Source organism: Dermacentor andersoni, chromosome 3, assembly GCF_023375885.2.
Source record: "Dermacentor andersoni chromosome 3, qqDerAnde1_hic_scaffold, whole genome shotgun sequence".
NCBI lineage: Eukaryota > Metazoa > Arthropoda > Arachnida > Ixodida > Ixodidae > Dermacentor > Dermacentor andersoni.
This window is the reverse complement of record NC_092816.1, coordinates 50359013-50373113: the sequence shown is the minus strand read 5'-3', so window position 1 is coordinate 50373113 and position 14101 is coordinate 50359013. Positions and strand designations below refer to the sequence as shown.

The 14101-nt window shown below is 47.7% G+C and overlaps 1 protein-coding gene across 1 annotated transcript; it reads left to right on the top strand.

The window, feature by feature from the left end:
• The first annotated feature begins 281 nt into the window (after positions 1-281).
• LOC126548393 (uncharacterized) lies at positions 282-10000 on the top strand. Its single transcript, XM_055077409.2, has 3 exons — positions 282-386; positions 3399-3781; positions 9697-10000. Exons 2-3 carry the CDS (start codon positions 3433-3435, stop codon positions 9789-9791), a joined length of 444 nt encoding a protein of 147 aa, XP_054933384.1. The 5' UTR covers positions 282-386; positions 3399-3432; the 3' UTR covers positions 9792-10000.
• The last annotated feature ends 4101 nt before the right edge of the window (positions 10001-14101 follow it).

Sequence of the window (14101 nt, the reverse complement as noted above, 5' to 3'; positions counted from 1 at the left end):
TAATTCTCACAAAGGCGTGGTAACCCCTTCGACCCGGCCATGATGGATAAGTTGCAAAATGTCCCCTTTCGCACTAACGACGCGAAACTTGGTCAGATAAGACTGCAAGGAATATGGCCGAGATTATCGTTGTCCGCTTCTGCCAAGATTAGGAGGTCTCGATTCGCAGGTCCGGTAGCAAAGGTCGCGGCGAGCTTCAGTTGAACTTCGGTTTACTCTATCTCAGGGCAATTACTAGAGCTACGATAAAGAGGCTCCTTTTTGTTTTTGTTTTTCTCTCTCTAATTGGTATTTCGCAAAAGAGGCTTTATAAAACAACTAGTACCACCCTACGGAGTCACTCGGATTTTGGATTCGCAAGCGATTCCCGAAGAAAAAAAGTTGAGGTAAGTTCCTGGGCTAGTTTCTTTTCTCGAACGCTCGTCGGTAGACGGAAGCAGACAAATTACTTGTAGTGCCTTTACTTTGTAACAACGAGATCACTCCGGAAATCCTAGACAGTGCAGTAGATGATGAGTTATTTTTCTTGCTGTCTGATGCGTCTATCGTGGTAGAGTCATCACACTCGCATTGCCCATATAACACTATTTTAGTCGAAAAACGACATCTTGTCCTTCAATATCTTTTCGTGCTTGTAGTAAGGCTTGTCACTTTCTACTTCTTGAAAGCTTCTGTGGAATGTCTACGTCGCCGCAGCATGGTAAATCCTCTTTGCTGTGTTAGCTAAGGTTTGTTTAAACCTTCTAGAGCATGCAAGAGAAGCAACTCCTAGCATGTTGCCCTAAACGTGGGCACCTTCTCTAAACTCATCTGTATGTCTTCTCGCACGCTTATATAACAGCAGACAGGGTGTAAGGGGTACATTCATTGTTTTGAAGTGCATGATTTCACAAAGTAAAACAGAGGACAGCGCCATTGTGGTGGATGCAGATTAACTTCAACCACCTGGGGCTCTTTACATTGCAGCCAAGGTATGGTACGCGAGCATTTTTGCACTCATGCTCCATTCGAATGTGGTCGCTGCTGTCGGGAATCGAACCGGGCACCACATGCTTACCCCCTTAGTGGTATAACCTATGATCAAACAGGACGAGCGGCACTGTAGTGGGATAAAGTCACTATTACAAATCAGACTTCGTGTTAACGGGCTGGTGGTTAGGAAAGTTGAATACCTAAGAATTATTCAGTAAGGTCTCCACCTAGTGGAATCATCCATTTCGGCTGCAGCTGAAGTGCTGATTGGCTTTCCAGGGGTACCACTGAGAAGGAGGCAGGTACCCCCAATGAGCTTCCTTCTCCATGACACAGCTCCAACCATTCGGAGGCGGCCTCATGCGTGTGCAAGGTCATCCACCCTTAGGGAAGGAGATTGATCGGCTCACGATGGCAGATATTTATGACGCGGAAAGCAGACCTTTAAGTGGAGCAATTCCCGGCCTATACTGTCTGTAGCAACATCATCATCATTACCACCTCCGCCAACATCACGATCGAAGACCTCCTTGGCTTTGCTACACTTTCTAGACTCACTCTGTCCATGTTTTACTCCTGTCTGTACGTGAGGGAAGAAGCGTGCTAGCCAGACAGTGCTCGTAAGGAGGCAGCTAAAGGAAGGTGAACCGGATAATCTCGCTTACGACAGGTCAAAACAAGAAGAGAGCGACAGAGTACACAGTTCGCTTATCAACAATACTAGAGCTAGGTCGCAGGCTTGCGCAGGTGCTTTTTATTTGTTTACTTGTTGTTTTTAGTGTGGTTCGCGTTCATTGTCAGGACAACTCTGCGAACCAGCAGCCTTCTGCTTCTTTCTCCTCTTTATGTCTGGGATGCGCCTCCGCAGGACTTGATAACGACCAGCTTAACAAGTATCTCATTCGCTTCATTTCTGGTTGCTGCACAAGTTTCAAAAGGAGGCTATTTAAGCTTGTTTACTGCTGGATAAATGAGCTGCGCGGCTCGACCAGCATGCTCTTACTGTGTCACTACATCCTAATTGCACTCTAGTCTCTAAACTAAGAGATGGACTCGAACAATGTCGTTTGTCTCGAACGAACGGAACACAGTGCCTTCATCAAAAAAGACACTGCGCTTCGGAAACGCTCCTGGATGAATCATACAACGAGAACTTGCTTGAGGGGCACACCTTCATTGTTGGCCACTAGGCCCCGACAACATCTGTTAAGTCCCTTTGGAGTCTCACTAAATCCCAGTGACCATTTAAGCACTCTGGTTTCTTGAGTCGATGTGGAATGCAGAGAGGAAGGACGTTCTAGAATATTTTGCTTGGGCACAACGCCAATACAACGCCACACGCAGAACACCGAAAGAAGCATCGACGGCACGCGTTGGCTGCTAACTGCTGTAGTTCATTGTACGCTAGTTGGCAGTCAACGCTTGTACACGACGCGGCATTGTGTGCCCCGAGTCTCGCACTTGCGTTGTACCCAAACACCCATGGAGAGTCACGAAATAGCCCATTCTGTCAGGCTTCTATGTTCCACAATACGTGTAGGTAAGTATAAAGATCTGCATGAATCACAAGGCGTGACATAACAACGCCACGATAAATGTTGAACGGGAAGCGCACCTTCTACGGTGTGATTTCTAGTGCTATCGCTTTATTATTGCGATAGCAAATATGTGGACTCCGGTGGCAAATTTCCGCCACCGTTCCGGCCTTCTCCATAACCGTCGCAGTCGCTGGGATGTGCCTCATATAGTCCAAGTTCGATAACATCGCGGATGCACGCCGTATTCTGCAGCTGCGAGCGAAAGCTTACGAGGATGAGCCGAGAAGGATGCTGGCTTGATGCGGCGGTGCCTTCTCACGCGCGCAAGGGGCGGGGAGGTGCACGCGTGCTTGGAGGAGGGTGGTGGAAGGGAGCAGTTTAGCGCGTAACTCCACTTCTACTCCTGCTGCACCGGCGCAGCTTGGCCGCGCGCGCTGAATCTTGGAGGCAATCTGCGTTGGGGTTCGAAGGGTAGCCGTCCGGGGATGGCTGATGACTTCGTGTGCACTGTGTTCTCGCATATTAGTTGGCGCTGAAGCGAGAGGCAGCAGGAAGGCTAGTGCGCTTGATGCTGCTGATGCTGCTGCTGCTGCTCTTCCTCTTTACAGCGTTTTGACAGCGAGTGTCGGCGGTCGTCAAGTCAGATGTGTTCAAGTTTTCCCTGTGCACACGTGACACCATGCTTGTTAATTTGTTTAGTAAGCAGATGGATGTTTAAAAGTATATACGGCCGTTAATACAAATATTCTTATTTCGTATAGCTGTCTAGCAATTTGCTATCGCAATCGGGGCTTCGCCTTTCAGGCGAAACTGCGACATCCTTCCTGCGAGCTATACTTGTATGTTCACAAGGTACATCTGTTCTGAGTTTCTCTCTTCCTTATGTAGGAACATCGCGGCAAAGCTCACTACGAAAGGCAAAATGGTCAACACAAAGGGCGTGGTGTACTCAGTGTTCGCGGTCGTCGCCGTGGTCACGGTGTGCGGAGTCCTACCGGTGGTGCAAGGAAAGGCCGCCGCCAAGGCCAGCGATGGCCCGAGTGGCTTCGACTTCACTCATTTCTTGATGCCGCCACTTCCGAGCGAAGACTGCGAAGGCGTCGCGGTCGCCCCGGGCGGTGGCTCCACCATGGTGGCCGACGCCAATGACTGCACCAAGTACTCCGTCTGCACGGACACGTTCAGCACCAAGATCACCTGCCCGGCCGGACAGCACTTCAGCGTGGCTGACAACAGGTGCACGGCTCCGGAGAAGGCTGGTTGTGACCCTGGTAGGCAAAAAGCATCTTAATTCGCATTTAGAAAAGAAAAAAGAACAGATTGGTGCATACACCTAATGTACATACGCCAAGAACAGCGTACGCTGAAAGTAAACCCCGAACGGTGTGCAAGGTTACCCAAAAACAATTCTAAAAGAATCCTAAAGCGAAGCCCTAAATAGGCTGACAAAGCACTCATTCAAAACACTACCTTCGAAAGACAACTGCGATATTAGGTTGATTATTAGAAGGCCAAAGAAAAGTTGAAGTTCTATTTCTTTAATGTTGGGCGGAATCACCAGCGCCTGTACATTTAATTTGGGTTACTGTAGCACTGTAAGCATTCCTGGAGATTGCTAATTTCAGTCTTTGGCTCGTTCAGAATGTAACGTAGTCTATGTTTACGGTTAGAAACTTGCCCGGGCTCCAGCAGACACAGCCCAATATAGTTGACATCACGGCGCGCTGGAGGAAGAACTTCAACGAGGCATCGACATCCGTGCTACGTTTTGCTTCTTTCCCCACAAACAAAACCACTTTTCACGGAGTGTCTTTCTTGGTTTTGTAGAAAGGTGAATTACTAATACAGCTCAAAAGGCTTTTCTCTTTAGAGTCCATTTAAAGTAATACTGAGTGGCATTGTTCAATTTGCCATTTCAAACAAAACTTTACTTGTAGGCGAAGGTCCAGATCCTCTAAATCCTGCACAAAGATACTGGCAAGCATCAGTACTCATTTCTAGGAAGCAGGACGAGTATTCACAAAAACAGTCTTACGCGGGACAATGTTAGCAAGAGATAATTTAAGCCAACTTCGATGTTATACATATCATTAGCGAAGCCGGCTGGCTAATGCTAAGACGCGCTTATGAACGCAAAGGTTTGTAAATGTGGCCACAGGGGCTGAATTCACTAAGCTGCGTGGTTCGTAGGCAATTTCTTAGTCAAAAGGCCCGTAGGCTAGGGGAAGCGCGCAACCGAAGTGGCAGCGCTTTTAACTTACGGTGTTGTATGAGTGTGAGTAGGAAGCAGAGCAAAGACTATACGACAAGAAATTAAAGAAGCGTGGGCGACTGTTAACATGATCGCACATCATGCATCTGTTGCTCAGACTATATACTTACGACACATCGCTACACATCCCTAGCTAATCGACAGCTTGCGTTTCCGGGCATCTGCTACAGCGGCGACAAGTGGAACCACGCTCGTCCGTACACCGCAGCGCAGTCGAAAGAATGGCAGTGGAAGTGTCCCGCACTATTCTTACATTTCTATGATACACAGGACTGATGGATACCTGGTAGCATATTTGGCGCAAAAGGACACGCTGAGGCGGAGCAATTTCCAGGCAATTCTGCTAGGCTAATCCAGCCTGTAGCAACATCACCTCCACCACATCCACCACCACATTGATACAAAGCGACTAAATGTATTTATTTAGGTACTAATTACGGATAGGAAAAATAAATCCGCATAGTATCTAATTCATAAGTACTCAATGGCAGGCTACCAGCCCCTGTACACATGCACACGGTTGCAGGTGCGGTTCTTAAGCCACGTGCGCGTGGGCACAATATCAGCTCTTTCGGCAGCTGATACAGTCTAAGCGGCTGCTCGACGATGTCGTCAAACGCGTACCGACGCATAGGATACCTGTCAAGTGCAAGGAGAGCTATGGAAAAAGCAACCCTAAAAGAGAAATGCAGAAAGACGTATCTATGGATAGTCCCAAATTAGGACAGAAACTCTACAACGCAACATCCGCATTTGGAAGTTTCGCTGCGTATCACACTTTGACATCGAATCAGAGATCATCGCTTCTTGTCTCCTTCTCAGTTGATAAAACACGATGATGTCTCGCACCAGGTGTACAGTTTCTTTTGCAGGTTTAGGAGTCTGCATACCGGCAGATGCGGAATACACGAAGGCGGGTACATTTCAATTTTGGAGACTGACAATGAATCATATATTGGTGACGTGAGGACCTGGGTCCCATAACTGCGCTATCTCTCATTGCCCAAGTGGCACTTCATTGAAGTCGAGGATAACCAGAGAACACCAGAACAATGCTCAGCGCCAACGTTTCTATAGGCCTACCAACCTCATAAGAACACACGTTCAAGTGCAAGTCAGAATACAACACAGCACCGTACACGAAATACAAAACGGTTAAACATTGTAGCTGGTTTCGCATGATATCGGCTCAAGTCGATCTTGCGGCACTGAGCACTTTGTTTGTTCTAAGCAGTCGATGCACATACAGTACGAGAACAGTAGGAGGGGGGGGGGTATTCAATCGGCGAGACGCACCGTTTTGTAAACATGCGAATGCGGCCTCACGGTCCCAAGCAAACTATGACCTAAGAGCAACGGTGGTTTAATTTTCTGCCGAATTTGGGATGTTGTAAAACGTCATCAGCCTATGTTTATCTCCACTTCAGGACGAAGGCCACTTTCAGCCTTCTCTAACCATCCCTGACCAGCGCTAGCTGATTCCAAGTTGTGCCTGCAAATTTCTTTATTCATTACCCACCCACCCTTAATTTTCTTCCGTCCTTGACAGCGCTTACTTTCCCCTACCATTCCCTCTGTATCTCTCACGGACCACTCTTTAACAGCCCTACGAATTACGATGCTTGCCCAGTTTAAAATTTTAAATTCGTAATCATTTCTATGCTTGCTCAATGAGAAAACCGTCCGTCATGTAAGTAAAAAATATGGGCCGATCCAGGAGATAGTGAGGTACCGGGCCGACCAACGGTGGAGGTGAAGAAGGTTTCAAGCACTAAGCAAAGTAAAGCGAAACTTGCATACGTTCTTTGGAATCACACATACAATACCGATAGAGCCCGCAGCAGCGAGCGGCTTTACCTACGCTCTGCCTGTCACTTCCAGGCGAACGAAGCGGCGAGAACACAGCGCGCGAAGCTATCAGTAGTCGACATTCTCGCTCTGATGTGGTCCGCGCGGCGCATAATGCTTCGACGCGGATGGATATCGATACCAGCTTGTAATGATCGGATCGTCATCAGCGCACCTGGCACCGCCACTTGGAGTATGCTTGCCTCAATTCACCTTGTGCCGCCGACCGCGGCAGTTCGTGTTGCCGCAGCGCGGTCTTTTATACCGGTCGTTTCGAATTTCATGACATTGATAATGCCACCGCATTGCGTATCGATGAGCAGATTGTACAATGCTTACACACACTTAGACAACTCCCAAGGAGTTCCTGCGTCAAATTTTTTGCTGACCAAGCGTCTTGTAACGGTAACCGTGGCCTTGTTTGGCATCCCCGAAGGGCAATTGACTAAGGCAGCCTCTATTTCGGGAACATCTAGGGACAAATGACGCAACTTAGCTTCAGGCGTATGATATTTAGTATTTGTAGACGTCAGCTTAAAGAATACAAATAACGAATAAAGTATTCTATCATTATTCATGTACGTTCTTGGCGTACGCGTTGTTTATGAGATATGTAAACCAGAACAAGCAGATAATGCAGAGCAATCATGGGGGCTTTTTAAGTTACTGTACGTTACCGGAACCTATTTACCTTAGCTCCATTAGCGGTGGGCCGTTATGGCATAAGGGTAAACTGTGGAATAGACGCTCGCGTCGTGTGAATTTTTCCCAGTTGTTTGAAATGCGTAAGAATTGCTATGCTAAGCGAACGAGAAAAAACGGTCCATCAAGTAAAACAATCGTTACAAAGCTGAGCCTCCAGCAGCGATCGAATTCACCTTCGCGCTGCCTCTCGCTTCAACCTAAACGGCCTGAATACAGGGGTCACGAAGCTCTCAGCACACGTCGCACGCCGCTCCTTTCGCAGATCGCTTTCAATATAGGTACCCGTGCGTCATATACAGCCCGTGCCATATACAGCCGCCGCCACAGTACGCTTTATCATGGTCACGTGATCACGGTTCATAATGGTTCAACGCGTATGGACAAGGCGCTAAAGAGTTATAATGCTTTATATTAATCGGAACGTCATCAGCGGACCTGGCGCCGCCACCTGCAGTACTTTGCTTGCGTCATCAATGCACTTTGCGCCGCCGTCTGCAGCAGTTCGGGTCGAAGCAGCGCTGTCGTGTGTGCTGGACAGATCGTTTCGGAACCTTGATAACGACACCGGGCTGCGTGGTGGTGAGCAAGTTGCACAATGCTTACGCATTCTTGCACAACTCCCAGAGGAGTTTCTGTGTGAACTTCCCCCTTAATTTCAGCTACCACTACCCCCGTTGCGCTCTTATCCACACCGCCTTCTTCCTGTCTCTTAATTTTAGGCCTCGCATTTTTCACTCCATTATTTGTTGGGGCTCTCCTTTGCTTGCTCTCAAACTTCGTTGTTTCCCTCCAAGTTTCTGCTCCATATGGTAGTACTGGAAGAATTAAATTATTGCACGTTGTACTTTTCAACGACAGCGTTAAGCTCCCGGTCATGATTTTATAACGCTGGACGCATGGGCTCCGCCTCATCTCATTCTTCTGTAAATGTCGTTCTCATGATCAGGGTTCCGTATGAATAATTGACCTAGATAAGCTTAGTCGTGCAGACACTCTAGAGGCGGGATGCCAGTCATGAATTTTTGTTCGCTTGACAGGTTATTCAACATTACCTTTGTATTCTGCGCAATAATCTTCAACCTACTCTTACACTTTCTCGGTTAAGGTCCTCAAACAATTTCAATGTGTTCACAACGTTGCTCAACAGGACGATGTCATCGGCAAGCTAAAGGTAATCGAGATATTCACCGTTGATCGTCGTTGCTGATCCTTCCCCTGCCTAACAACTTGAATATTTGTTCTAAGCATGTCGTGAATAATATTGGAGAGATTGTGTATCCTTGCCTGATCACTTCCTCGATAGGTACTTTTCTACTTTTGCGGATAATTAAAACATATTGTTACGGTGGAAAAAGAGGACAAGGTCGTCGACGGTGAAGACGACGAAGTGGCAAGAGCCTCTCGGGATTCTCGGCAGCTGCGTATATACGCTTTGTAAATACAACGTGTAAATAGTTTTATACTCGTGACAACATAATCTGCTTGATCACTATGCAGCTTTCTAGTTCACTGTAGTTGCTAGGCGTTGCGTGACGCCGACGGGCCCGCGTTGCTCGAACACATCAAGTTTCGCGCTGGAATGTAGCACTTTTTCACGTTTAATAAACAAAACAAGAAGAAAGCGTCGACGAGTCTCTATATTAGCATGCGGATTTTAAGATTGTGTGGTGACAACACTTTTTGTTCACTAATGGTGTTCGCGTAAAGCTTTCAAGAGATGCTCTAGAAGCCAGGCGTGCGGCTACCCTTCTTTACGTGAGGACGGGCGAAGGGAGCTTTTAGAGTACGCTTGCTTCCTCAATCAGTTCAGCACACGTTGGATGGCTAGTTAGTTTGAATCCATGGTAGAGTGTAGAAGCGCGACTGAACGAGGACGTAGAATCAAACAGATACACAGACACAGCGCTTCACTTCAAACTATAGATTTTATTTTCGCACGCATCGATAAATATATACCGTACGAGCGGAAACACATTCACAACAAATAACATTCAGTGGCGCATTTTTTTCGGTTCTTTGCTGAAAGAGGCCTCACGTAAGGTTTGAAAGCGGTCGAAGGAAAAGGATATTTCATTGCATAGGTCTCAGTCTGGACAAATAGACTGTCGCTACCCTTCGCTTCCTCTACCAATATCTACTATGCTTCTGGTTTTCTTACTGTTTGCGCATCCGTACAACGCAGGAGACGTCGATTGCGCTCCCAAGGCAGGCATTCGCGTTGGCGCGTTTCTCGAGCATTCCATAAAACGACCAGAAGGCGTTTATGAGACGCAGGCACCGTTATTTCTACCTCCGGCGATCTTAACATACGCGAACCTCAATTTTACATCCTATATACTCGTTTTTTTCCCCTCTTTACAGCCTTTGCTGTCACCACTGCAGCTGCTGCTGCTCCTGCTGATGCCAACAAAGCAGACGTCAACGCTGAAGCCGAATCGGCTCCCGCCGAAGCCTGAAAAGTTCGCCCCACAGTGGACACTGTGCAGGATAAGTGTGCTGCTCGCCGGAGTGTACGGAGGCGTTGTCGCTGCTCGTTCACCACCCCTGCGAAAACTAAAAAAAAATGAAGGTCGCTGCGGGAAAGTGATGGATTCGCGCTCCACGTCACAAAACCTACAATAAATAAATAAATAAATAAATAAATAAATAAACATAGTAAAGTGAACGAAGCGAGAGCCGTCTTCAACCTTTGTTTTCCTTCCTTTACATTTGCCAATGCACTGCAGTTCGTTCAGCATTCAAGACAGCATTCGGTTTCCGATCGGCGCAACCTCCTGTCGTCCTCGTCAGCCATCATTTATATCAGTCGCCGTATTACGACCTGTTAAGAAGCGAAAGAAAGCACAAAAATAAGACACGAACAGGAATAGTTCGCTTTGTTTCGCATCACACACACGCGCAAACACACACACAGACATACACATACACACGCACGCACACATTCTCTGGCACGTCACCTTGTACTGGACTTGCGATCGTTTCTATTTGTTCCTTCGGCGTCTATCGCTCGCTCCGTCACAAACGATCAAAAGCACCGACAGGCTGACTTGGGTTGCTCACCAGCTCAAAAGCGTTCCTGCATCAATATTTACCTCCTGTAAGTAAAACTAGAAGCAACTATAGATTCATTTCAGCATTAAAAAAATTATTAGCATAACCGCTCTAACAAAATTGCTTAGAAAAAGTCTCTTTACACACTATACTCGCGGAACAACTTCCTGTGGTTATGAAGGGAAAGCTACGGAGACAGCGCGCACAAGTGAGAGCGCTTCTGAAAACAGCCCCGCATTTTAATGCACGTTACTTTAGGCTGGAAAAGACAAAACATAAACACCTTATTAGCAACACTTAAATAAAACAGAACACGCCGCTGAGTGTAAAGGTTCACTTATTCTGCAGCTTTTCCCTTCCGCGTCTGGGTAAACGAGAAAGCGTCGCACGTGGAAGCTGCGTCGATTCAGCGTTTGTTCCAAGCAACCAAAAACACTGTCAAACGCTGGCGGGCTACTTGGCGTGATAACACATGTGCAATATTCACGTGCCCATACCTTTCCATTGGTAGCCACAGAAAGTTGTCCGCGAGTATAGGGCCACCGTATACTGGGGACCCAAGATGAGAACTGCAAAGTTAAAAAAATTGGAGGACGCTTAAGCTTCGCCTTCAAGAGTGGAACGCGATAGCGTTATCGCACCCCGTTCGCACCGCCCACTCAAACGATCTACGCGAGCCAAACGTCGCGGTCTACGCGAGCCAAACAGCCGGGCCGCGATGCGCCATGAAAGCGGACGCGATCATGGGTAAAGCCCCTCAATCTTTCAAAAGTAGCGCCATTCTTAGATCTTTCCGCCACCCCGCTCACCCTGGCGCGTCCTCCTCCACGCCTCCTGTCGCCCCAGCCTCCTCCGCTCCCCCATTGGCCAATCTGTGTCACGTGGAAGCGGGCGCCGCGCTTTTGTATATTTTTTTCTTTCCAGCGTGGAGCAGGCGCCGCGCTTTTGTATATTTTTTCTTTCCAGCGCGCGCCGACCTCCATTGTTGGGCCTGCGCGACGAAAGTACGGCAGGCGGACTGACGGAGTGCGTTAGCGTAATAGAATGTGCAGGGCCGAGAACTTAATTGCGATGCCATGCTGCTGCAACTTCGGCTGCCGCAACAGACACAGCGAGGGCAAAAAGCTTTTTGCTTTGCCGTCCGGCGGGCGCAACGCAAAAAGAAGTGTGTATTCGCAGGATCGGGCGGGCTGACTTCGAGGAAGTGGCAAAGAGCGCACGGCTTAGTGAAGTAAGGGCCACGGCTACTCACAACCTCTTATTTTGAGCCTAGTTCATGCCTTCCGCTTCGAAAAAGTGGGTGTTCATGCTCTGCGTGGTTTTTAGCGCGTTGTTTGACTTTCTTTTTTCGAATGTGCTCTCTTTGTTTCATGTAGTATCGTCTTGCGGTGAAATGCACGCATCTGCAGCTGGCCTGTGACATAAAAGCGACTTTATTCAGGGTGTGTTTTGAGCTCCACCAGAAGTTAGCACATTCTCAACGCTATTGCAAGGCTCACTATTACTTACGATGCAGTCTTTTAGCTTCGAATGTGCGCCCGCATGTATTGATTTGGTTTGTGGTGATTAATGTTTTTAACGTTCCGAAGCGACTAAAGCTAGGATGGAGGTCGTAGTGGATGGCTCCGGATAACTTTATCTAGCTCGCCTGGGGATGTTTAACGTGCACTTAGATCGTAGAGTCGTACGTGGGCCGGTAAATTCATCGTTGGCGTTTCATAATACTCGTGCGCTAGTGCTGCTTTAGAAGTTGGCGCCTCGGCGCGATTGTATTTCTTCAATAAATTTTATTTACTAGCGTAACAACTTGTCATTATTTCGTGTTATTGACGGCGCCGTCAGGGCACCAAAGCGGCAACGGCAACACCAAAGCTAGAACCAGCGCTAGATGGGGCTCGCCGAAGCCTGTGCATGCCACGGGGGTATAAGATCGCGGACAGCCAATTTTGTATGCGAAAACTCCCTGCGACGTCTGCATTAGTGTAATGTTACGTGCTCTTCAGAGGCTTCCGTTAGCCATTACATGTGCCCTCCTGGAGCAGTACTTGTAAAAAAAAAAAAACAAGGTATCGTCACGATTACCAAAGCACCCCGCAATGAAAAAACGGCCATGTTGCCAGGCATTGCTGACCGCACACAGCCGGAATCTCTCACGCGCCGACCGAACAAAAGTGTCCTGCAGGTACGTGAATGAACCTACGAAACCACGTACGCATACTTTCACGCTGTCAACACCTGAAACATTGGTAATTACGCGCGTGTTTGAGTACACCGCGTGCTTGCGTCGTGTTTCAGCAACACGAACTCTCAACGTCGCGCGCTTTACGCCTTAAATACGCCTTGAATAATGGTCATTTTCTCTATTTCCTCCGCAATTCTAGCACGAAATTCTAAAGGCCAGTTACCGACTGACGAAGAAAGATCTCGATTGAAAAAACTGCTCCGCAGGGCTCGAACGAACTTTTCTGCGGATTTCCTCCCGTAGCGTGTTAGCCGTCGTCTGCTACGGCAGGCCCACCACCGGCGGCGCCACCGTCGAGGCCGCGCCGAGCGGAGGAGGAGGGAAGTGAATGGCGCTACTTTGGGAGATTGAGGGGCTTTAATCATGGGGCGAGTGGCGCGCCACGTGTCGGGGCAGCGCCGTACATTGCGAGGAGGGGGTCTTCTGTGTTTGCCGCAAGATGGCTCTGCGTGTGCGCATAGCGCAGAAGAAATGTAGCGGAAACGTACTTCGCTAGTCGCGAAACTGCGACTTCTGTAATTTACACGGTCATAATTACCGATATACACCGCAATATAACTTTCTACGGCACGTTTCTAAGGCAACATCACAATCACTAGAGGCGATTTTGTCGCGCTTTGACCGATCGAATTCGTGGCTCAAGTGTTTGTGATCATAGATCACACTCGTTTTATATGTGTCAAAGTACCAAGCATTGACACCACAGCTCCATCACAGTCATTCATCTTGTACACGTCACGTACCTTCACAACCATTTCCACAAAATATTCATACACAGTTCGGCCTTTAACATCGCAATGTCTATATGCCAACAGACTACGCCATACTGCGTGCAGTCCAAGTAAAAAGATAACACTTTTGAGGCTTGTAGCCAAGCTGGAAATAAAGAAAAAGAAAGAATTCGTGGCTGAGTGGTAGCGTCTCCGTCTCACACTCCGGAGACCCTCGCTCGATTCCCATCTTCTTGCGAATCTTGCAAGATGTTTTTTTTTTTTATGGAGTGCCTTCTGGGATTTATCGCTCACGGCCAACGCCGCCGACGCCGACACCGACGACACCGGCTTTTCTGCGACACGAGCTCCTTAACGCAGTCGCGTTAAAAGACATGCCAGGTACGCAGCAAGAAAACCGAACTAGCGCTTTGAATAACAATAGCTCGCAAAATCAACAAAACCACAGAAACATAACAGCATGAACGTAAAAATATCAGATAACCAAAAAGAAATATAATGCAAGCCAGAAAGGGATGGACGGAAATTATATTAGATAAAAGAACTACGTTAATGCTTCTTCTTTTAATGAATACAGCTGAGGCAGTGACCTTGTGTTAGGCGGCAAGGAGTTCCGTAATGAAACAGCTGTAAATAACACTGCTCTTATACCGTAACTGGTGCAAACTAATGCTAATAATAAAGTTTCGTCCCAGGCAAAATGGATTCTATTGGGGGTTTGTAATAAGTCGCTATTAAGACT